This window comes from Rhinoderma darwinii, chromosome 1 (assembly GCF_050947455.1).
Source record: "Rhinoderma darwinii isolate aRhiDar2 chromosome 1, aRhiDar2.hap1, whole genome shotgun sequence".
NCBI classification, from domain to species: Eukaryota; Metazoa; Chordata; class Amphibia; order Anura; family Rhinodermatidae; genus Rhinoderma; species Rhinoderma darwinii.
The window spans coordinates 534,768,423-534,794,760 of NC_134687.1; the positions used below are offsets into that span (position 1 = coordinate 534,768,423).

Consider the following 26,338-nt stretch of genomic DNA (forward strand, 5'->3'; position numbering starts at 1 on the left):
AAATCTACGCCCTTTATCGTGTGGTATAAATAACACAATAACTTTATTCAGCGGGTTGTTACGATTGCAACAATACCAAATTTGTATAGATTTTGTATGTTTTACTACTTTTACACAGTAAAAACGCTTTTATTTCAAAATTATTTGTTTTTGTGTCTCCATATTTGAAGAGCCATAACTTTTTTATTGTTCCGCCGATGCAGTTGTATGAGGGCTTTTTTTTTGCGGGACGACTTGTAGTTTTTTGTTTTTTTTTTAGAAATTATTTTATTTTCATTTTTGAAACACAAAGTATACGCAGCACAATTGGAATAAGCCAGTGCAATACATACAACAGGCCACAGGTCAGCTACCTGAATTACATAAGTGCATAGGATCCCAAGGAAAATAGCACATCGCTCAAATCAAGAGTGACAGAATCTCCGATATGCACCCTGAACCCGCAGCCGTGCATAGTACTCCGTGGGCGAACAGGAAAACAGTAAGAGAAAGGAAGAAAAGCAGAGACAATAAGGGAAGAGAGGAAAGGGAAGGAACTAACCTGACACACTGGACCTAGGTGATAAGTCAGGAGGCCATGATGGCCTTATATTCCTCAGTGGATTGAAATCGGATCCATTCACGCCATGTTCTGAGGAAGGAGGCATGGCACCCATTAATTGATGCCGTGAGGTCATCCATTCTCATAATCTCCTGAATCTTACCGCAACACATGCCCACCGACGGGGGACAAGATTGTCTCCACAGTGCAGGAACACACGCCCTAGCAGTGTTCACCAAATGGCGAACCACCGAGCGTCTATACGTAGACAGGGGCACCTCACACAGATGGAGCAGGAAAAGGCCCGGAGAACGTGGGAGGGGGAAATCTGTAAATTTCGAGGAAATGCGCCACACCTCGGACCAGAAATCAGTCAGGAGTGGGCAGTCCCAAAAAATATGCAAGATTGTACCCACATGGTTACCACATCTCCAGCATAATGGCGAAGCCGCCGGGATCATTGCATGCAATCTGGAAGGCACCCTATACCAACGAGACATAATCTTGAACCCTGCCTCCTGAAATCTACTGGCCATAGAGGATTTATGCGTCATAGTGAACAGGCGCTCCTTTTGTTCAGGAGTAAATGTCAAGCCCAAGTCTCTTTCCCAACTAAGCAGGTAAGATGGTGGAGGCAGATTGGAGGGTGAGATCAAGAGAGTATAAAGTCTGGACAACGAATGTCGAATCGTGCCCGTGCCTGTACATAGGAGTTCAAACGGGGAGCTGCCCCGCGAGTGTGCCGCTGGATGTTCTAAGGACGCCAGGAAATGTCGCAACTGGGTAACCTGCCACGCCAAGAAAGAGACTGGGTCCGACAAAGACTGTAGCTGAGCGCTAGTCATCCAAATCTCGTCCTGCAAAAAGTGTACCGCCCGTCCCTTACCTGCCCTCAACCACTGCTGGAAAGGGCCACTGTCCAGCCCCGGCAGAAAATCTGGATTGCCCAAGATCGGGAACAGCGGGGAGGGGGACGGTGAGATCTCTGCCCGAGGAAAAATCTGCGCCGCAACTGCCAGGGTGGGTCCGATCGTCGGGTGTGTCCGTGCTACCAGGAGAACATGTCCACCCAACCAAGGTAAGGCCTGTATAGGGACTGTCATAAAAGCCTGTTCCATGGACACCCATTCTTTAATCTCGCTATGTCGGAACCAGTCCAAAATTCGTGTCAAGTGAGAGGCATGATGATAGGAGACAAAGTCCAGAAGACCAACGCCCCCCTCACACTTTACACGAAAAAGCATGGATCGGGCAATACGCGCAGGTTTCCCCGCCCAAATGATTTTGTGCAAAAGGGACAGCAGGGATTGGAAGAACGGGCGTGGGATATGTATCGGTAGGGCCTGAAAAAGATACAGAATCCGCGGTAAAATGTTCATTTTAAATATCGCGCACCTACCAAACCAGGTAAAGGTGCCCGACGTCCAAGAATCCAAGTCAGCCTTTACACATTGAAGAAGTAGGGGGAAGTTCACCGCATAAAGGCGAGATAGATCACTGGGAAGCCGGACCCCCAGATATTTAAGAGAGTCCCTTGCCCACTTAAAGGAGAAGGATTCAGACAGGTCAGCAACCAGGGTCTGCGGTAACGAGATGTTAAGGGCCTCTGACTTCTGGTAGTTGATCTTGAAGTTGGATAATCTAGAGTATCAACTCCGCCATCAGGTTGGGCAAGGAAATCCTTGGAGCCGTGAGGAAAAAGAGCAAGTCATCCGCGTAGGCGGCGAGCGTATGAGGCCTGCCTCCCAAGTCCAAGCCCATAATATCCGGGTTGGAGCGGATATGGCACAAAAAGGGCTCCAGGTATAAAATGAAAATCAATGGAGATAGGGGGCAGCCTTGCCTCGTATCATTAGTGATTGTAAATGAAGATGAAAAGTGCCCGTTGACCTTAACCTGAGCCGATGGGGAGGAGTAGAGACCCGAAATCCAGGACATCATATGAGTCCCCAAACCTACATACCGCAAATTTGCTAGCATAAAATCCCAGCTGACCCTGTCGAAGGCCTTCTCTGCGTCCGTCGACAAAAAACAGGTGGGAAGGGTCGAAACTGCCACCTGGTACATCAAATTAATCGCCCGTGTGGTGTTATCTCGCGCTTCCCACAAGGGCATAAAACCCACCTGGTCGGTATTTATCATATTGTGTAGGAGCGGGGTCATCCGGTATGCCAGAATCTTTGCAAATAGTCTCAGATCTACATCCAGTAGAGAAATAGGACGATAATTTTGGCATAAGGATGGATCCTTCCCCTCCTTGGGTATGACCATAATGTGGGCCCTCAACGTGTCTCTAGGGATGGAGCCCCCCTCAGTGAGTGAATTGCAGGCCCGGAGTAAGTGAGGCGAAAGCAAGTCTGAGTAGCTCTTATAGTATGGTAGGGACAGGCCGTCTGGACCCGGCGCCTTCCCCGTGGGTGAGTCCTTCAGTGCCCATGATAATTCCTCCGGGGAGATGGGAGCCTCCAAGGCCGCTATAGCCTCTGGCCGGATACATTTCATCCCCGAAGACCGAAGATACTGCTCAATCTTCTCCAGCTGACTACTGCCATCCGGAGAAGAGTGTGCCCTCGGGAGGTTATAGAGAGAATGGTAATAAGCACGAAAGGCCTCCAAAATGACTTGTGGGAGCTGTAGACGTCTATTATGTGAGCCTAGAACGTGGGGGACATAGGTGCGTGAGCGGGTTTTCCGAAGAGCTCGGGCCAGGGTCCTACTGTGTTTGTTACTAAATTCATAAAAGTGTCGTCTACATTTAACTAATGAGGCACTCGCCTTTGCAAGACAGAGTGAACGTACCTGCTCCCTCAATTGCCCCAATTCTGCCCCTAACACACGATCCTGAGATACCTTATGAGACTGCTCCAGTCGATGTATTCGGGTCAGTAAGTCCCGTAAGTTTGGCCCCAATTCGTATAAAGGAACCGCGCACCACGCATACAAAAAGAATCCACCCCCGGCGTGTTATTTGTGTCAAAGTACTCCACCAGCTCCATGCGAATATCTGAGACTACCGTCGGATCCTGTAGGAGCGATTTATTCAGTCGCCGCTGCCTGGAGCGAGGGCCGTTGGGCGAGCTAAAGTGAGAGTAATAAGGGCATGGTCAGAAAGCGTTATGTCATCTATTGAGGACGATGTGAGGCTGGAGAGATGTGTGTGACGCAGGAAAAAGTAATCTAATCTGGAGTAGGAGTTGTGGGGTGCCGAATAAAACGTGTAGTCTTTGGTTGAGGGATGCAGAACCTGCCACGCGTCCACCAGTTGGTGCTCATGCAGCAATCATCGTATACGACGGTGAGCTTCCCTGGGTAGAGAGGAGTGGCCTCGCGAGGTATCTAATACGGGATCCAATGTGACATTTAAATCCCCCCCCAGTATTAGGGTGCCTTCCAGAAAGCCATCCAGTGCCCCTAAAACTCTGTCCAAGAAGGCCACTTGACCAGTGTTAGGGAGATAGTATGAGGCCAGTGTGTACAAGGTGTTATCCAACTTACCCTTCACGAAAAGGTACCGGCCCGCTCCATCCGTGCAAGTCTCCACATCTTCCCAATGAAGAGAACGTGAGATCAGGATGGAGACCCCCTTAGTCTTGGAGTCGGTGTATACACTATGATACCCATCAGGATAGTTCGTGAGCTTCGGTATGCACTCCGCCCGAAAGTGGGTTTCCTGCAGGAAAGCCACGTGTGCTTTTCTTTTCCACAGAAGACGGAGAATGGATGACATCTTTTCAGGAATATTCAGACCCTGCGTATTCAGGGAGACAACAGTAATGTCAGACATGGTAGCAGACTGAGGGATGGACAGAAGGGAAAGGGGAGAGAGAAAAAGAAAGAGAAGGAGAAAAAGAAGAAGAAAAGCTCCTACACAGGAGCAGTAATACAGAAGGTACCAGAAAACACGAGTTCTCTAAGGTCGGAGTACAAAATCTCTCCACTACTCAACATGAGCTATGTCACCCACAGAGGAGGCCTCCGAACATGACACAGCTACACGGAACCCTAATAGGGAACGAGGAAAGACTGCAATGCAAAAACAGTGTCTCAGAAATTCAGTAGTCAACTAGATATCTCAAATAAATTGCATCTATGCCCCAGACTCACCAAATCAACTATTACCGGTGCCCACCTTCCCCCACTTGGTGAAACAGGTGGGTGAAACAATTGAAACATCCCCAACCGGTAAAAACCACCCCTCCCCACAGACCCACAGCAATACAAATGGCCTTAGAGCAACACCAACAACGCCTTCTTCACCGCCCTCCAAGAGCCTTGTGGAAGAAAAAGGTGGGGTGAAGTACAAATAAATGTCCACATAAGAGCGCTGAAGATCATTCAGTCCCTCCGCGGGGAACGCCGCCCTGGAGGCCGAGGTTCATCGGGCCCGATCCCACGGTCACAGTGCGGGGATCGTCGCTCTGGGGGTCGGGGTTTGGTCAGCTCAGCTCCTGGACGAGTCGGAAGATGAGACACAGAATCTGGATACGGTCCTCCTCTGAGAGCAAACGGTGGACTTGTAGTTTTTATTGGTACCCTTTTGGAGTAGATGCGACTTTTTGATCACTTTTTATAAAAAAAATTTAAAGTTAGGATTCACATAAAACAGCAATTTTTCAATTGTTTTTTATTTTATTTTTTATGACGTTCACTGCGCGGGTTAAATAATGTAATAGCTTTATAGTCGGGGTCGTTACGGACGCGGCGATACCAAATATGTGTAATTTCTTTGCTTTATTCTGTTTTTTTAATAGTAAAGGAGTTTGTAAGGGGAAAAAGTGGGTTTTTCATTTTTTTTTTCACTTTTTTTATTAACTTTGTTAAACTTTTTTTTACTTTTTTACTACTCCCACTAGGAGACTTTAATATACGATCCTCCGATCGCTACTTTTGTATTGCAGTGTATTACTGCCTGTCCGTTTAAAACGGACAGGCATCTGCTAGGCCATGCCGCTGGTATAGCCTAGCAGGCATTCACTACAGACAGACCTGGGGGCCTTTATTAGGCCCCTGGCTGCCATCGGAGACACAGACACTTGGCGATCTTATCGCCGGGTGTCAGTGGGATGAGAGGGACCTCACTCCTTCTCTCCAAAACCACTCAGATGCGGCGCTCGCTATTGAGCGCCGCATCTGAGGGGTTAAACGGGTGAGATCGATACTTATATCGATCTCACCTGTTCGAGCAGTGATGCCCCCAGCACTCAGCTACCTCTGGTAGCTGAGAGCAGGGACATTCAACGGCTCCCTGCTCCGTTTATTTATTCCGATGCAGCGCCGTAAAAAGGCTTATGCATCAGAATAAAGCCCATTAGTGGCCGCCGTGAAAAGGCATATTGGCGGTCACTAACGGGTTAAAGGAGCACATCAGGAAAAAGTGACAAATAGATTCAAAGAGCACCAAACATAAAAGTCCTTCACCAAACCCTCCAGGCCCTGCCCTAGGCATGACAATGTGTATCAGTTTTTCCTAGAATGTGCCTTTAAGAATGTCATTCAATATTCACCATATAACCAGGAGCTTTTTATTGCTTGGTTCTTTACAATGTAAAGACAATAATAATATTATCTATCTATCTATCTATCTATCTATCTATCTATCTATCTATCTATCTATCTATCTATCTATCTATCTATCTATCTATCTATCTATCTATCTATCTATACATATATATGCACTGAATGGACACTTTATTGAAGACAACTGCCCTTTCACGATTGGTGCTTCCCTGTTTGGAAACGAAACACGCTGGAGTGTAGCATAAAATTAAGTGATTACGTTTTTCGTAGACTCTCATTAGAGCCGGAAACCGGGTGAGCTGAGCAACTTCAAATGAAACATAATCATCAGTGCTAGACGAAACAGTTAAAAAGCTTGCAACCTTTGGTGTTTTCTCGTGAAACGATGTTGAAAGTATACTGAGAATGGTGTGATCGAGGAAAAACATCTGGCGAAAAGTCGTTAACAACTTGTAGACGAAAAGTGGTAAGAGGAGGATTTCAGGATTCTTTCTGATGAACATGTAGTGCACAGTCAAGCAAATTGCAGCCGAGTACAACGCTGGTGCTTCAACTAGCATGTCCTAAAGCATAACTTCTCATTCCTTAGCACGGACGGGCTATAACAGAAGACCACCAGTTCAGGTGCCATTGATATCTAAGGGAAAAAGAAAGCGCAAAAACGGGAAGACTGAGCGGTGGAAAAACATTGCCTAGTGAGATGAATACAGATTTCTGTGGCACCATGCTGATGGGGCGGCAGAATTTGGCACAAGCAGCATGAATCAATGAAGCCGTGTCAGGCACACCCTGGGTCCTCTGATACCTGTGGATGGATGTTTGAATAGTTGAACTTACCTAAGCATTGTGGCTGACCGCTATCCTGTCTGCCTGGGCCAATACTCCTGCAGAACCATTTCAACACCTTTACTATGGCCTTCCATACTAAGTAAACATAACCGATTAGAAGAACATTTCTTAGACTTTACTGTATATAAAATATTGGACTCATTTTATGTGTAAGCCCTTCCCCAATTGCTTGACAGATCTGCACTTGTCATATGCATTCTTCTAACAATTTATGGCTACCAGCAAGAGCAGGGCAGGGAAAGTACAAAGTTTGTCTATATGAGACACCATTCTGGTCAGGCTGGCTTGTTTGCTGTTGTGGACAGGGCGACGGGCGCCTTTTCTGATACAGAGGTTGGTCCGGCAATATAAGGCCTAGTAAGCTGCAACTGACTGCACTGACTGGCTTTCCACGTGGGAAGGCTTCTGCCCCTGCCCACCACTGCTCAAACGACTCTTGCACACAATCATGGGAAGGCTCCTGCCCATCACCAGCAACTCGCTCCAGGACCACAGGCCCATTGATAGGTGCCGTTGCTTCTCCAGTAGCTCTCCACACTCTTGACAAACACTTCACTGCAGCAGCTCTCAACAGCTACTCTCTTTCTTGCAACACAGCCCAGGTTCTCCTTAATCCTCCACCCAAACACTGAAGACTGGCAGGAACACTGCCAATTTAAAGAGCAAGCACATCATACCTGTACAAATAAACATAACGTTACTGTTAAGGATCTGCCAGGCACAGCTTCTGTAGCTACGCCCATAGGTAATCAGTCTGCACCTGCTTCTATGTCTGTGAGACTGACTCTATCTTCCACCACTCAGGATGACAGACTTAGGAGTGGGAGAGCCAATCACAGCCTGGCCAGACGGCGCTAGCTCCCGCCCTCTGTCTATTTATACCTGCCTTTCCTGTTCCTCCTTGCTTGTGATTCTTCTCGTTTGGTTTCCTGGCCCTGCTGCAGCTTCTTGATCTATTTGACCCTGCTTCATATTGACCCTGGCTTACTGACTACTCTCCTGCTCTGCGTTTGGTACCTCGTACACTCCTGGTTTGACTCGTCTTGTTCACTACTCTCCTGCTCTGCGTTTGGTACCTCGTACACTCCTGGTTTGACTCGGCTCGTTCACTACTCTTGTTGCTCACGGTGTTGCCGTGGGCAACTGCCCCTTTTCCCTTGCTTCTGTGTACCCTTGTCTGTTTGTCTGTCGTGCACTTATTGAGCGTAGGGACTGTTGCCCAGTTGTACCCCGTCGTCTAGGGTGGGTCGTTGCAAGTAGGCAGGGACTGAGTGGCGGGTAGATTAGGGCTCACTTGTCTGTTTCCTTACCCCCAGCATTACAGTTACAGTGCAATAGGATTAACAGCAGCATAGCATAAGAATCAGGCCGGACATTCCGCATAAGTACAACATAAATTCAATAGGCCGAACTAGTCACTCATTTTTCAGAATGCCACCAAGGGGGATTAAAAACAACATAAGATATGCAACACTAAAAGACACAGCAAATATAAATAAGCACATATACTAATATACTTGAAGCACATCTAACTTTTCAGGTGACTTTTCAGAATAGGCCGTCATGTATGTACATGAGAAATAACAATATTTCCGGCCATTATATGGCTTGTATCCTGCATTTAGCAGTTTTCCCCTCTGCTGGCTCTATCTCTAATTTTTAGTTTTCCCTGAGCTAGTGGGTGGAGCCTAATTGATATCATATCTTCTATACACATCACCCACAGAGCAGAGAAAATCCTGGTCCACTATTTCTCTGTAGCACACCCTCAGAAACAGCAGTAACATGAAAAACATCATACAGCAGTAAGGAGCAGTATAGCTGTGAATCCAGAACTGGGGTGACATATAACTCTTACCAGTAGCCTGTGTCTCTCTGCTTCTACTTCCCCTCCCTTTTCCATAGACTTCTCTGACCAGCAGCATCTTTGTGTCTCTCTCTGCACTTTCCTCGTGCACTCCTGCTCCCCTTGCCTCTCTGTAGACAACTATGGGCAGCAGCATCTGTTTCTCTATTTCTGCTCCTGCTTCTTCCACTTCACCCCTCCCTTCTCCAGCGTCTCTCTCTCACTCTCTCGCTCTCTGCTCCTGCTCTCTGATCCTGCTCCCTCCTCCTGTTCCCCACTCTCCTCTCCATAGACCTCTATGGGTAGCAGCGTCTGGGTCTCTCTCTCAGGTCCTGCACCTTCCTCCTGCTCACCTCTCCATGGACTTCTATGAACAGGCTGTGAAAAAACTGCAGTGTGCTTTGGCAGTGACACACTCCCACTTCCTCCAGCTAGAAAGTGATTTTGCTTGAGAACAGGTGGTGGACAGCAGATTATAGAAGGGGCGACACATCATGGCAGGAAATTCACACAAAATATGAATGGATAAAAAGACAAAATTTTAACAGTAAGTAAATTAAGAAGTTGATATATATCAGGTATACTATTAGATTAGCATAAATTGTTTGAAAAATTTAAGTCCATTTAAGCAACACCATTACTGGGCAAATAAACTGTAAAGTCTGCTTTAAGAGAGGGAATTCTCCCCACACCTTAAAGCTGGCCATACATTTCAGATAGCTGTCAGCCAAACGCTTGTATGTCCGACGCTGTTTCATCTAACCTACCCCATACACATGTACGCTGGACTCGGCCACGTGTGCATGTGTTCTCAATAGGGAGAAAGAGTAAAGCCGTCTCCAGACTCCACTGGCAGCGGCTTATCTCATGCAAACATAAGGATCGGGCATGTTGGAACCAACAGCCCGATCCTTATGTTTGCCCAACAGCTACCATCGGGGGAGTGTCGGGACACGGCGATACACATTAGATAGTCAGCCGGTCGAAATAGGCGGATTTGAATGACATACAGCTAATGTGTATGCCCAGCTTTACACGTGTGCAGGCAGGCTTTCTTTTTTCCCACCTTTCACCACTTCTCAAACACTTTCTTTGTGTAATATGATTCTTAAGTTAGATTGAAAACTGATGATTTTCATTGTCATCATAATTTTTTCAGTAAGTACAGTGTTTTTCAACAGTTTAGCGTATGTGTTGTTGGGAAAGCTCCCTGCGTACACGCTAAACGTGTACATAGGGCTCTTTAAGCCTTACAGAGGCCAAAAGAGTGGCCTCTGTTGGGCTGGTTTACGTCGGTATACCTTTTTTAAAGTATGTAATAGCATAGTAGACTCCTGAGCCCAGGCTATACTGGGGTATCACACCTTCAATGTAAAAGTACATTGGATGACGCTAAGGGGTTAAATAAAACTAATCAAAACGATTTAATTTTCCATCTTTGCATTCTCTCAATTACCTCAATGCTCTTTCAACAGCCATAAAGGAGTTTCTATGTATTCTAATTTTAAAATTCAAAACTTCTTTATTGGGTTAAGGTCAGGCAACTCAGGTCATCTAATGCAGGACTCTATCACTGACTTTCTTTGTCAAATTATTCTTGTGTAATATGAGTAATAATGGAGGCAGAAACAGATATAACGATTCTTCTTCCTTATACTTAGGCAGATGCTGCAAATATCTTGAAATAGCAGTATTATAACAACAAACACGTGGTCTTGCTTTAGAATTAGCAAAAATGTCTATAACTTCTTTATGTAACTTCCTGAGCTGTGGTACTGTTTACTATCTCAGTCCTGTTATGACGCAACACAAAATTTCACTTAGATTTAGTGATATTCAACTGACGCATCACTTATTTCACACCCGGGGACCCTTCCTTTAGGGCGAATTTACAGGAACGTGTAATACATCCGTGCAACGCGCGTGCTTTTCACGCGCGTCGCACGGACCTATGCTAGTCTATGGGGCCTACCAGACTGTCAGTGATTTTTGCGCAGCGTGAGTCCGCTGCGTAAAACTTACAACAGGTCCTATATTTCTGCGTTTTTCGCACATCACGCACCCATTGAAGTCAATGGGTGCCTGAAAATCACGCATGCCACACGGAGGCGTGATTCGCGCAACAGCAGGCAAGCTATGATTGCAAACAGAAAAGCACCACGTGATTTTCTGTTTACAAACATACAGAGTTTCATAATGATGGCGGCTGCGCGAAAAGTACGCAGCCGCGCACCATATGATCATGACACACGTAGCTGTCAAGTACCTTTTCCGCGCACAAAACGCTGTGTGTTTTGCGCGCGCAAAAACGCACACGCTCGTGTAAATCCTCCCTTAAAATTATCTTTGGTCTTTTACTTCTGTTCTCTACCTAAACAGTATTCCAGTACTTACTCCAAATATTTTGTTTGTTGGTTCTGTTCAAGCAGACTGGCTTCCTTTCTTGTGTTCCTCTGGCTGGTAGCTTGTTAACACGCAATCCCTCTAACAGACAGACTCTCAGCTGTATCTATATATTTGGGCTGCCTGAGGAAGCTCCTGCTTTCCTTATCGTCAGACTCTCTCAAACAGCTCCCAAACTGTACTCCCGCCTGCTCACCGGAATTGAAGGTGCACACCACTTCCTTTTCAGGTTTCCTCTGCTATTCCAGCAGTCTTGACCAGTGTACTACCGCCCTCTGCTGAATGTTGCGGATACTGTGACTTCAGCATAGACATCACCATCTTTATGTGTTACACTTACACAGAATGGAGTTGTTTATATTATGGTCTTGTTAAAAACAAGAAAGGTGGTAGGCTTATTTTGGCAAGAGAATGATGGTAAATGCCACATAGTGATGTCATTATTACATTACTATACCTGGGAATTTGTTGTGACAAACAATATCTGATGATTGTATCTTATAAGAGATCATTTGGTCCACTGTGGGCTGTATCACATCTACGGTTTAACCACAGGGGTTCTGGGAGTTGACTATTTAGATTGCACATAATGTTTGTTCCTGCTATTAAACTGATTTTTGGAAGGATATTACTGAATAAGCAATCACCAGGGTATTCAGCACACTTTATTACTTTCTTGTCTCATTGCTTCTTTATGAGAGAGCAGAGGACACAGGGAGAAGTAACTTTATTCAGATTGTCATGAGAACTCTGCCTGTCATTAGAGTGGTAGATCTGGTGTCCTTTCCAATCTCTACTGTTTTCTCATTATAATGTATCTGATGGGAAAGTCTTCAAGTTGTTTCTAGTCTCCAGTATATTGAGTCATTATCACATAACTGCAAACATAATTTCACGTAATATCTGAATATTATTACCACAATTAAAAAGTGCAAACGTCTTATTTATTCTAGCAGTTTCACTAGTGATGCTGAACTTCCTCAGAAGATAGATGCCATCAAGATGCAGATTCTCATAAGTTATGAAGGCACACACTTTTAGGCAAGATACATACTGCATATATAAATATACTGATCAGTCATAACATTAACCCCTTTCTGACAATTGATGTACTATTACTTCATGGCACTGGTGGGGAACCTTTTTTCTGTAAAGGGCCATTTGGATATTTTTCTAACATCATTCTCGGGTCGTACAAAATTCTCAATTTAAAAATTAGCCTGCTATATGTGGTCAAACATTTAATTAACTCACCCCTAATGTGATAGCTGGAACGGCTTCTCTTTGGTGAGGCGTGTGACGTTAGCCGGTATTGATGATGTTGTTACTGCGTCGGTCAGGCTGGAGCGCAGTCAACTCTTTGCAATGGTACGTTTTGAAAAGAAGAGCTCGCAGCAGTAAGTTGTGCCCACTTACTTAAAGGGGTTTTCCCACCAGGGACATTTATGACATATCCACTGTCAAAAATGTCAGATAGATGCGGGTCCCACCTCTGAGACCCACACATATCTCTAGATCGGGGCCCCCTAAACCCTGTTCAACCTCTCTCTGTTCCGGTTGATTTCCGACCATGAAGGAGAAAATAGCGTAGCTCAGCGAGCTACGCTGTTTCCGTAACTCCCATTGTAGTGAATGGCAGTTACGGAAGCAGCGTAGCATGCGAGTTACACTGTTTTCATAACTACCATTCAGTTCTATGGTACTTATGGAAACACTGTAGCTCAGCAAGCTATGCTGTTTTCTTATTCATGGTCAGAAATCACAAGCTTCAGCCACAACACAAAGAGGTAGAACAGTGTTTAGGGGCCCCATTCTAGAGATAGATCTGGGACCCGCACCTATCTTACATTTATGACATATCCTGTGGATATATCATAAATGTCCGTGATGGGAAAACCACTTTAAGTCACCTGACCTCACTTCATGCGTTTAGGACAGGTCCTATGTCTTCACTACAGCTAAATTTCTACATTTAGGTCTCAGCTAAGTTCGAAATTTTAAGTCAGGAGCAGGAGGAGGGAAGATGGAGCCAAGTAATGTCGCTCACTACTAGTAAATGAGGATGTGGTGGTCTGAATGAGGAGGTCAGTGCGTGCCGGCCCGGGAGTGGACCATTCCAGTCACCTGACCTGAGTCACCTGACCCCACGTCATGTAACTCAGGTCTGGTGAATGGACTGGTCCACTCCCGGGCCGGCGCGCATCGGCATCACTCAGACCGACGCCATACTTAGACGGAGTCAAGCAGGGAATGACACAGTGGGAACGGCGGTCGGGGGGAAGTCGGTGCATGCTGTTACGGGAGTGGACCAGTCCAGTCACCTGACCTCATGTCACTGACATGAGGTCAGGTGACTCAGGTCAGGGCACTGGACTGTGCCGGCCCAGGAGTGGGCCAGTCCGGTCACCTGACCTGAGTCATTTGACCTCACATCACTGGCGTGAGCTCAGGCCAGGTCTACTCTCGGGCCGGCACGCACCGACCTCACTCATATTTGCCACCGCCATACTTCGCTCTGTCCGCCCTCCTCCTGCTCCTAAATGTGAGTGAGTAGGGCGACGGAGCCAAGTAGCGAATGAAGTGGCGGCAGAGTGAGGTCGGGCCAGACCAAATAATCTAGCGGGCCTTATATGGCCAGCGGTCCGGACGTTCCCCACCTCTGCTTTATGGTAAGTGGGCTGTTCACGCAAACTAACGTTATATTACGTCACAGTAAACTGTGTCTGCGCCATCACTTGCTGGTGTCGGCTGCATTATATAGCCAACGCCCACTCTATCAGCTGGGATTGGAGATTACTCCAATCCCAGCCAATTAAACACTTAATACTGACTGTGGCATCTAAGTGGTTAGAGAGAGTGGGCTCCTTCTGTCACCCCATCGGCACACCTGCGATGCAATTGCAGGGTGCTGATGGGTTGCTATGGCAACTAGGACCTAACAATGACCCCCAGGTCTTCCATCTTTGCGAACCTATTTATAATAGGCTGCCTGTCAGTTTTTCATTCAACGGCATAATACACTGCAATACAGAAGTACTGCAGTGTATTATGTAGGCGATCAAAGTATTGTTCAATAAAAAAGTTCAATAAAAAAAAAATCAGAGCGAGTCAAAACAAAAAAACAGTATTTTTCCTTTGCAAAGTCCCCTATTATGGCAAAAAAATTGTAAAAACTGAACTATACATAATTGGAATTGCCGCATAAAAAAAAAAAGTTTATTGTGTAAAAGTAGAAAAACGTAAAAAAATATTTGATAGCCATAAGAATAACATCCCGCAGAATAAAGTTATCATGTTAATTATATCGCACAATGAACGGCATAAAAAGAATTGCAGAATTGCAATTTTTTTCAATTTCCCCACAAAAATTCTAATAAAAATATTTTACTACATTTACGTACCCTAAAATGGTGCCATTAAAATAAAACTCCTCACAAAAAAACAAACTCTCATACAGCTACGTCAGTGGAAAATGGGGGAAGAAGAAAGGCGTAAAAAACTCCTGCTTAATCTTGTTTTGGGTCCCCTTTGTGCAGCCAAACTGCTCTAACCTGTTGAGGCATGTACTCCACAAGACTTCTGAAGGAGTCCCGTGGTATTTGGCACCAATACGTTAACAGCAGATCCTTTAACTTGTTGAAGACACAGGCTTGCCGCATTAGGACGAGCATTCTCATACTGTGTCTTCAACTAGTTAAAGGATCTGCTGTTAACGTATTGGTGCCAAATACCACGGGACTCCTTCAGAAGTCTTGTGGAGTACATGCCTCAACAGGTGTGGCGCGAGATCAGAAGTAGGGCAACGGCTGTGATACAAAGCCGCAGCTCAGCTCTAACAACGGAGAAAAGACCCCCAGGGCTGTCTCACCATATTTCCTGTTGTTAAGGCATACTGAGGTATTCCCTAACAACTGCCTGTGTACTATTCGTACACCGGCTGTTGTACTGGCATATAGATATATGCCAGTACATTAAAGTCAAAGGATCAAAATTAAAATGAGAAATCCCCCCACGGGATAAAAAAAAAAAGGAAAATTAATACAATTTTAATAATTCATGTTAAAAAAAAATCTGTAAAAAAATACTCATAAATGCACATTTTTTACTATTAATAAACTTTACAAAATATAAGCCCCAAAACATGAAATAATATACACATATTTGGTATCGCCACGACCATAACAACCTGTACAACAAATGTATAACATTATTCATGATGATTGTTGTATGGTGTATATAAAATAAATAAATGAAAACTGCAGCGCAACTGCTTTTTTTCTGCATTTTTGACAAAATAAAAATGTAGATAAATGAAACGATAATGTAAATGTACCAATAAATGGCACCTACAAAAATTTCAATAAAAAAAAAATCTCGGGACGAAAAAAAAAACAAAGTCTCATGCAGCTACATGGGACAAAAAATAAAATAGTTTATGAGCGCCAGGATTCAAAGAGGGAAATATAAAAATAATGTTCTGTCCTCAAGGCCAAAATTGGCCATGTTCTTAAGGGGTTAAGTTCTGTAAGTTGTGAAGTGGGGCCTCCCTAATTCAGACTTGTTTTTCCAGCACATCACACAGATGCTCGATCAGATTGTGATCTCGGGACTTTGGAGGTAAAGTCAACCCCTTGAACTCTTTGTCATGTTCCTCAAACCATTCCTGAAGAAATTTTGGAATGTAGCAGGGTGCATAATCTTACTTGATGAAAGAGGCCATTGGCATTAGGGAATACCATTTCCATGAAGTCTGCAATAAGTCTGCAAGTCTTGGTCTGCAACAATGTTTAGGTTGGTGATATGGGTCAAAGTAATATCCACATAAATGCCAGGACAAGGTTTCCCAGCAGAACATTGCCCAGAGAATGGCCATATTTAGATTTGGTGCTGCCTTAGGCACTTTTAGTGGTGACGTCCCCTATAACTTCCAAAATTACAGAAACCGCGTATCTCGATGACATTGCGGCTCCAGTGTTGAACCCAAAAGCCGTGGCCATTCCCACCCTGGTAATGTTAGCCTGCTGCTATGTTGTATCTGGCTGGTTATGAAAAATGGGGTGGACCCCACGTCATTTTTTTCAATTATTATTATTATTTTTTTTAACCTATGTGGGGTCCTCTCCCAGCCTAATAATACCAGGTTGTGGCTACCCCAGTATCCGACCTTCATGTCAAATGGTTGAGTACTGGATCATATGCAGCTCTTCCCAGTACCCCTAGTGGCAGTGGGAACCGATGTAATAATGGGTGGTTACTGCTAGCCTTTACACTGGCTAACACTAAGCCCTGCCTTAGTAATGGATGCTGTCTATTAGACAGTTGCCATTACGAAGGCAGTAGTAATAATGTTAAAAAAAAAAAAAAACAGAAAAAATATTTTATTGAAATAAAACTCCCCACACGACCCTCGTCAACCATCTTATTGAAAATAAAAGTAGTCCTCAAATTCAAATTATACGTAACATTCCTGTGTCCGTGACAGTTAAAGGGGTTTTCCCCATCAGGGACATTTATGACATATCCACAGGAAATGTCATAAATGTCAGATAGATGCGGGTCCCACATCTGACCATGAAGAAGATAGATGCGGGTCGCGATTTCTGACCATGAAGAAGAAAACAGCGTAGCTCGCTGAGCTACGCTGTTTTCGTAATGCCCATAGTAGTGAATGGCAATTACGGAAGCAGCGTAGCATGCGAGTTACGCTGTTTCTTTAGCTACCATTCAGTTCTATGGGACTTATAGAAACAGTGTAGCTCAGCCAGCTACGCTGTTTTCTTCTCGTGGTCGGAAATCAAACGTTTCAGCTGGAACACAGAGGTGGAACCTACATCTATCTGACATTTATGACCTATCCTGTGGATAGGTCATAAATGTCCCTGATAATAAAATCCTTTTAACTAAGCAGAGACAGCTCTAAGCTGTCATTGGTTTGTTTACATCATGTGGTCCCAGATTACCTTAGTTCATTGGCATACTTTTAAGAGTAGGCCAAGGAATTTAGGTAACCGGCCACCACGTGATATAATTTAAGCAATGATTGCATGTAGTTGTCACGGCTTAGTTTACTGAGTCTTGTGTGTTGCGCAGGATCACCTGAGAAGCGACAGAATTTTGGCGCATCTCGAGTGCGTGCGCCAGTATGAACCTAGTTTGGGTACTCCTTCTCCAGTGGAATGGCGCCAAGCCTGTGCCACAAGAAAAGTGCTGAATGGCGAGGAAGGGAACTGATGGTTCCCTTGCCTTGCCTGCGCTTTCAATTGTACTTGCCTCCTGAGGATGTGGATACAATTGAAGCGACCCTCCGGTCCCGGGGACTGGGCATACAACATGGTAAAATAGAACACACATACCTTACCTGGTGCCCTCCAGTTGTGCCGTGGATCCGAAGTTCCCCTCAGCGCTGTCCAGAAATGGCTACAGCGCTTCTTAAACTATGAGTCTGAGGAGGGCCGGCCTTAGGTTGGATGACACCCTTTGCAGGACTCTCCATTGCGCCCTCCACAAACCGAAAATATCCCCATATATAACCCTGTACATACATAAAGGCACATATTTAGATATACAGGCAAAAATATACACACACACAGGTAAATAAATATACATCATACAGATAGTGTAGTAGATGTTACCTGCAGACCTATGTAACACCACAGATAACACAGTGATAACTCCTGAGTACAAATAATGTAGTAGACATCACCTGCAATCCTATGTAACATCACAACTTACTTCTTACAGGGCCGTGCTGTGGGCGGAGATTCCTTCTCTCCTCTTGCTGCCCGTGCTCCTGTCTCCTCCATGTGTGTAACCAATATACCGTCCCTGAGTCTGAGACACTCCCACTGTTCTTGGATTGGCTACAGCTGCTCATGTGAGCAGTTCTGTTCAATCCATGAACAGGGGGCACGTCTTACACTCAGTCTGATCGCTGGTGTAGACAAATCTGTAAAAAAAAATGAAGTTCATACTTACCGAGAACTCCCTGCTTCTGTCTCCAGTCCGGCCTCCCAGGATGACGTTTCAGTCTAAGTGACGGCTGCAGCCAATCACAGGCTAATAACAGGCTGCAGCGGTCACATGGACTGCCGCGTCATCCAGGGAGATCGGACTGGATGCCGAAGGAGGGACGCGTCACCAAGACAATGGGCGGTAAGTATGAATTTCTTTGACTTTCACAAGGGAAAGTGCTGTCCCTTCTCTCTATCCTGCACTGATAGGGAGAAGGGAAGTACTTTTACCGCAGTCCGCAGAAGTTAGTCCGCATCAATTTACTGCACATTTTGTGCAGATCCGCAGCAGAATCTGCAACGCAGATTCTGTGCGGCATTGATGCGGACAGTTGCGGAGGAAATCCGCCACGTGTGGTCATGCCCTAAAACGTCAAACTGAAAAATGCTGAGACATTCTGAGTTTTTCTGCAATAAAGATGTTATATGCCCACTGTGACTGTCATTGTTATTGAGGCAGTGTGATCATTTTACCAAAGTAGTGCAATAAAGTCTGCTCAATCTGTAGTCTAAGGGTATGTTCACACAGTCTATTTTCAGCCGTTTTTCAGGCCGTACACGCCTCGAAAAATGGCAAAAAATACGGAGGCTGAACGCCTCTAAACATCTGCCCATTGATGGGAAAAACGGTGTAAAAAACGCCTCGTAAAAGAAAAGTGCACGTGACGTCTTGAGCTGTTTTTGGAGCTGTTTTTCATTGTGTCAATAGAAAAACAGCTCCAAAAACACCTGTAAAAAATGCAGCAAAAAACACCTGATGCATAAAAACGGCTTCCCTTGAAAACAGCTACGTATTTTACAGTTGTTTTTTGTTTGCCGTGTGAACATACCCTGACATGTAACTTTGTTCACATGTTTTCTTAAAGCTTATTTTTCTCTCTTTTTTTTTTTTTGCAGATAAACAACAGCGTGGGAAATAGCAATGCAGATCTTCCACTCCCTAATCCCGGAATGTACCAGTTGGATGTAATATTAAAACGGGGAAGCAATCTAGCAGCACGTGATCGAGGAGGTACACTCAGTTCCCGGACTATATGTTTGAGTGATAATTGTATTTTATAGAACAACCTGATATGAGCCAAATTGACAAAAAGTTAAGTAGAATGTCATTATTATTGCTCTCTGAATGGCACCAAAGAAAATGCAAATATGCAATAAGTCTGCATCGTCTGCGGTTATTTACCAGCATGCCAAATAAACACTTCTGAACTCGCACTGGCAAGACGCTAAGGTCATGTAGTACCAAAGGCCAAAGCCAACATTTATATATAAACTTGCACAATTTAGTTTTATTTTCCATCCTGCCCAAGTGATTTCTAAGATAGAAGTCAAGCAGGAATGTCAGGTGCTGCCTTTTTACTTATGAGGAAAAACAAGACCCCTCTTCAGATTATTATACCTTTAGGGTATGTGCACACGGTAGCAGGCTTTTACGTCTGAAAAGACAGACTGTTTTCAGGAGAAAACAGCTGCCTCGTTTCACACGTAAATGCTCCTCCTCGCATTTTGCGAGGCTTCTCTGACAGCCGTAAATTTTGAGCTGTGCTTCATTGAATTCAATGAAGAACCGCTCAAATTCCGTCTGAAAGAAGTGTCCTGCACTTCTTTTGACGAGGCTGTATTTTTACGCGTCGTCGTTTGACAGCTGTCAAACGACGACGCGTAAATGACAGGTTGTCTGCACAGTACGTCGGCAAACCCATTCAAATGAATGGGCAGATGTTTGCCGACGTATTGTAGCCTTATTTTCAGACGTAAAACGAGGCATAATACGCCTCGTTTACGTCTGAAAATAGGTCGTGTGAACCCAGCCTTAATGGGTAGATGAATGGGTATGCCCACCCTTGATCATTATTTTACAGTTAACTTTGTAAATATATTGCAGTACTTTTTGTGCTCCCGAGTTATTGTCCATTGCTCAGGCACGTGCTTAGCAGCTTCTGATCTTCTATAATGCAGTGGGCAGTGAGTATTTGCTACATCAGATTACTTTACACTGCCAGGTAATATTCTAAGAATATAAAACACCAGGGCAAGTTCTGAAAAAAAAAAAGTGCAGCAAAAATTCCACTGACAATACTGCATGTAAACATGACGGATTTTCAAGCTGATTTCAGGGCTAGGTCCGTGTAAAATCCATTATCAAACCGTGTCGCGGAAAAAGTGACATGTTCCACATGAATTCCACGTGGAAAGCGCCTCGGGTAGTCACATCCGTGACAGATTTTTCCGATGAGGGCAATGTGTTGTGTGCACATGGCTTTATATAGGCTGTAACTCAGGATCAATACAAGATAAGTAGTGCAATGTATTTACAAATTTACTCAACTTTTTATGTCGATTAATTCTCTCTGGAAATTATGAAATAGTGTTTAAAGATGAACATATGTTTTAGCTTTTCCAGGTTTATCTTGACTAGATTTGAAATTATACATCTCTCCCAATCACTTGAAAACGGGGAACTCCCATTGACCTTATGATTACATACATGATAAAGACAGCGTCCATTAATAAGGCGGGGCTTAGTTTTAGCAGGTGCAGAGGCTAACATGAACCCCTCATTATTACCCTGGTACCCATTGCCACCAGGGGTGCTGGGAAGAGCCGGGTGTGATCCAGTACAAGGTAGGTACCACAAAGTAGACTTAGATACAGGGTCCTGTACACACTGAGTTTTTTTGCAGGCAGAAAAATCATTTTGAGCCAGATTTTGACCTGCGTGCACTCTCTTTTTGCTGCGTTTTTCGGCCGTGGCCATTGAGCGCCGTAGGTAAAAAATGCTGTGAAAACCGCTTTCTCTGCCTCCCATTGATGTCAATGGGAGGTCAGAGGCTGAAACGCCTGAAGAAAGGGCATGACGCTTCTTTTACCTGCGAGCATTTTTTTCCGCTTGCGGGAAAATGACTCCTCCACCTCCCATTGAAATCAATGAGAGGAGATTTTGGCCATTTCTGAGATTTCGGTTCAAAAACCTCTGTGTGAACTAGGCCTAATCTTATACAGTATAAGATTACCGTCTGCTGGAGCCTTGTATCTAAGCCTACCATGTGGTAGGCTTAGATACAGGGCCCATCAGACAGGATCACACATGGGCCACGTATCTAAGCTTACCATGTGATCATGGTAAGATGCTTAGATACAGGACACCAGCAGACAGTAATCTTATACTGTATAATACAGTATAGGATTACTATATGCCGGGGCCCTGTATTTAGGCCTGTTATATGGTAGGCTTAGATAGAGGGCCCATTAGACAGGATCACACATGGGGCATGTATCTAAGCCTACCATGTGGTTGGCTTAGATACAGGGCCCAGCATACAGGATCACACCATCTAAGCCTACCACATGGTAGGCTTAAGGGGGTTGTCCAATCCCTAAAAATTGATGGTCTATCCTCAGGATAGGCCATCAATAGCTGATGGGTCGGGGTTCGACTACCAGGACCCCTACCAATCAGCTATTTTGAAGGGGGTGCAGCGTTTGTATGAGCGCTGCTTCTCCTGCACACACTGTGAATCGCCGACGCCGCACCCCCTTCAAAACAGTCGATTGGCGGGGGTCCTGGCAGTCGAACCCCGACCCATCAGCTATTGATGGCCTATCCTGAGGAAAGGCCATACATTTTTAGGGACTGGGCAAACCCAGGCCACAGTAGACTACTTACCCTCCTCTTCGGCTTTGGCCGCAGCGGAGGTTCTGACTCCATCCAGCATCGTGACTTCATGCGCGGGCGCACAACGTTGTGACGTCATGACGCGAAGAGTCGTCAGAACCTCCGCTGTGCTCTGGAATGAGGAGGGTAAGTATACCGTCAGTTACTATAGTTTATTACATGGGCCCCAGTTACTATAGTAACTGTTTATAGACATGGTGCAGGGTGCCGCGGGCCCCCTGGCTTCGGGGACCGGTCGCAATTGCGACCGATGTGACGCCTATAGTTACGCCACTGCCCAAAGCCCCAGTACTTAATAAGATAGAAAAATACATCCCGAAAGAAGGATCCTAGAGTAAGCTTATAAGATAAGTATTTAAAAGCCAGTTATGAGAGACAGTACATCCTAGTCAAAAGATAAATAATAAACTAATATACCGACCCATATACTTAACTCCTTAACGCCGAAGGACGGATATATCCGTCCTCAGCAGCTGCTAGTTCGCGCAGGAGGACGGATATATCCGTCCTGTAATCGTGCGGGTACTGAGACTGTACCCACGCGATCAGCAGCAGGAGCACGGCTGTTATACTCAGCCTGGCTCCTACTGCAACTGCCGGAATCGAAGCGCGCTTCGATTCCGGCAGTTTAACCCATTAAATGCCGCTGTCAATAGTGACAGCGGCATCTAATGTGTTTGACAGAGGGAGGGAGCTCCCTCTGTCACCCGATCGGCGCCCCCGCAAACAAATCGCGGGTCGCCGCCGAGTTTCCATGATAGCCGGGGGTCTAACAAAGACCCCCAGGTCTGCCTTCAGCATCTGCCTGTTAGGCGATGTCGGAGGCATGACCTAACAGGTTGCCTGTCAGTTTTACACTGACAGACAATAATGCTTTGGTATACTAAGTATACCAAAGCATTATATATGCGATCGGCACATCGCATAGTGAAGTCCCCTGATGGGACTTAAAAAAAAAAAATGTCAATCAGTTAAATAAAGTTTGTAGAAAAAAAAAAAAATAATTACAGTCAAAATCAAATAAAACTACTTTTTTTGCCCAAAAAGTGGTTTTATTCAGTAAAAGTGTCAAAACAAATCACACATACACATATATGGTATCCCCGCGATCGTAACGACTTGCCCAATAAAATTAACACATTAATTAAACCGCCGGATGAACGGCGTCCAAAAAAACCGCAAAAAACAACGGCAAAATTCTCTCTTTTCTCCCATTCCCCCCATAAAAAATAAAATAAAAGTTAATCTATAAGTCCTATGTACCCCAAAATAGTACTAATGAAAACTACACATTGGCCCGCAAAAATGAAGCCCACATACGGCCACATCGACGGAAAAATAAAAACGTTACGGCTCTTGGAACGCGGCGATGCGAAAACAAGTAATTTTTTTCTAAAAGGGTTTTTATTGTGCAAACGTAGGAAAAACATATAAAATCTATACATATTTGGTATCCCCGTAATCGTGCCGACCCATAGAATAAAGTGAACATGTTATTTACGCTGCATAGTACACGGCGTAAATTTATAACGTGAAAATTAATGCTGGAATAGCTGCTTATTTTCAATTCTCTCCTAAAATAAAGTTAATAAAAGTTAATCAATATATTGTAAGCATCTAAAAATGGTGCAATTACAAAATACAACTCGTCCCGCAAAAAACAAGCCCTTATACGGCTATGTCGACGAATAAAAAAAAAAGTTACGACTCTTGGAATGCAACCGTGAAAAAACAAAAAATAATCCTTGGTCATTAACGTGCAAAATGGCCCGGTCATTAAGGGGTTAAGACAAGTATGGGCAGTCATCCAACGTGATAAGAAATAACCATCATTGTGTGCATATCATGGATAATTAGATATACAGTATGTATTACAAAGGCGCATCATTTGATGCAACAGATAGTCGGTTACAGAACAGACTGAAAATATATTACAGTACATTAGAGAAACCCTAGACTTAGAGGTTAAAGACAGGGATTCATTAGGCCCATGGGGTTTAGATGATTTATATCTATGAATCCTATGCAATTCTTTCTGCAATATTTGTTTGTTCCAGTCACCAACCTAGGTACAGCTTTTATCATTTGAGTGACCATAAAGTGTATAGACTGTATGTTGCCATAATGGCATATATGTACAGTGCATCCGGAAATTCTTCAGACACTTTCACTTTTTCCACATTTTGTTATATTGAGGCCTTGTGCTAAAATACAAAAAAACATCAAGCTTTTCCCCATCATTCTGCATTTGATACCCCATAATGACAAAAGTGAAAACAGAATTTTTAATTTTTTTGCAAATTTATTAAAATTGAAAAATGCAAATTTCGCATGGACATAAGTATTCAGATCCTTTGCTATGACACTTGAAATTTAGCTCATGGGGCCTCTCATTTCTCTAAATCATCTTTGAAATGTTTCTGCACCTTGACTGGAGTCCACCTCTGGTAAATACATTTTTATTGGACATTATTTGGAAAGACAAACCCCTGTCCATATAAGGTCTCACAGCTGACAATGTATAGCAGAGCAAAAACCAATCCATCACTAGGAAAGGACGGCATGTAGAGCTCAGAGACAAGATTGTGTGGAGGCACAGATCTGGAGAAGGGTACAAAAAAAATTCTGCTGCACTGAAAGTTCCAAAGAGCACAGTGGCCTCCATAATTCTTAAATGGAAGAAGTTTGGAACAATCAGGACTCTTCCAGAGCTGGCTGCCCCACCAAACCAAGTAATCGGGGGAGAAGGGTCTTGGTAAGGGAGGTGACCAAGAACCCAATGGTCACTCTGGCTGAGCTCCAAAGATCCTGTGTGCAGATGGGAGAAACTTCCAGAAGGTCAACTATCACTGCAGCACTCCACCAGTCTGGGCTTTATGGCAGAGTGGTCAGAAAATAGCCTCTCTTCAGTAAAAGACACATGAAAGCCCACCTGGAGGACTCTCAGGCCCCATGCACACGACCGTAAAACCGTGGACCATAATACGGTCCGCAGTTTTACGGACCCGTTCAGTTCTATTGGCCGGGGAAACCTTTCCGTATTACAAAGGGATGGCTGTCCGTGCCGTAGAACAGTGCCGGGAATTATGGAGCATGTCAGTTTTTCCGTGTTTTACGGGCCGTGCTCCCATACTTCGTATGGGAGCATGGCCAGTAAATGCAGGCGGCCGGCTGCAGACGGCCGTGCTCGCAATCGCCGTGATTGCGGGCACGGTCGTGTGCATTTGGCATCAGACTGTGAGAAACAAGATTCTGTGGTCTGATGAAACCAAGATTTAACTTTTTGACCTCAATTCTAAGATTCATGTCTGGAGGAAACAAGGCACTGCTCATCACCTGCCCAATACCATCCCTACAGTGAAGAATGGTGGTGGCAGCATCATCATACTGTAGGGGTGTTTTTAAGTGGCTGGGACAGCGAGACTGGTCAGGGTTGAGGTAAAGATGAATGGTACAAAGAACAGAGATATTTTTAATGAAAACCTGATCCAGAGCTCTGGACCACAGACTGGGCCAAGGTTCACCTTCCAACAAGACAATATCTCTAAGCACACAGCCAAGACAACACAGGAGTGGCTTAGTGACAACTCTGTGAATGTCCTTGAGTGGCCCAGCCAGAGCGCTGACTTGAACCCAATCGAACGTCCCTGGAGAGACCTGAAACTGGCTGTCCACCGATGGTCCTCATCCAACCTGACGGAGCTTGAGAGGATCTGCAGAGAAGAATGGCAGAAAATCCCCAAATCCAGGTGTACAAACCTTGTGGCATCATACCCAAGAAGACTGGAGGCTGTTATCACTGCCAAAGGTGCTTCAACTAAGTACTGAGTAAAGGGTCTGAATACTAATGACAATGAAATATTTTAGTTTTTCCTTTTCAATAAATTAGCAAAGATTACTAACATTCTGTTTCACTTTGACATTATGGGGTATTGAGTGCAGAATGATGGGTAGAAATGTGAAATTTTTTTATTTTAGCACAAGGCCTCAACATAACAGGATGTGAAAAAATGTAAAGGGTCTGAAGACTTTCCAAATGCATTGTATGTGCCTAGCCACAGATGTGTTCCTTACATTTGCAAAGTCAATCAAGTGTTTGTATTTCCGCTGTCAAGACTCCCGTTACGTTTTACCAATATAAACACAGGGGCAGTCACACAGACCCCCCCCCCCCTACTCTTTTAATTGATAAAGCCCCTGAGTTAATAGGTTTCACCACTTACAGAGCTGGTGACAGTATTGGTGGTCCTAATAAATTTGTAACCCTTGCATCCTATGCATCTGAAATTCTCTATTTTATTTATTTTTTTACTTTCCTTTTTTTTTTTAAACAAACTTATTTCATAATTTATTTTACTTTCATAATTTTTTGTCCCACTGTGGGATTAGGCAGTGCCTAATAGGCAAATACAGATGGCAGACACGAGTGCCTTGATAACCAATTGGTACCCTGCAAGTTGTGGCAAGACACTCAAAAGCTCGATTTACAGTGACGT

The 26,338-nt window shown here is 44.5% G+C and overlaps 1 protein-coding gene and 1 long non-coding RNA gene across 3 annotated transcripts in view; one reads left to right on the forward strand and one right to left on the reverse strand.

Annotated features, from left to right (window-relative positions):
- LOC142660554 (uncharacterized) overlaps nt 1-11,316 on the reverse strand; it is a 46,368-nt gene extending 35,052 nt beyond the window's left edge. The window contains exon 1 of the long non-coding RNA XR_012850527.1: nt 11,148-11,316. This is a non-coding gene — a long non-coding RNA (uncharacterized LOC142660554). The remainder of the gene's footprint in view (nt 1-11,147) is intronic.
- The window catches only part of MCTP1 (multiple C2 and transmembrane domain containing 1), an 857,273-nt gene that overhangs the window by 248,406 nt on the left and 582,529 nt on the right, over nt 1-26,338 (forward strand). For both annotated transcript variants that reach the window (XM_075837154.1, XM_075837162.1), the window contains exon 2: nt 19,064-19,178. In XM_075837154.1, the coding sequence (XP_075693269.1) occupies nt 19,064-19,178 (115 nt within the window). The remainder of the gene's footprint in view (nt 1-19,063; nt 19,179-26,338) is intronic.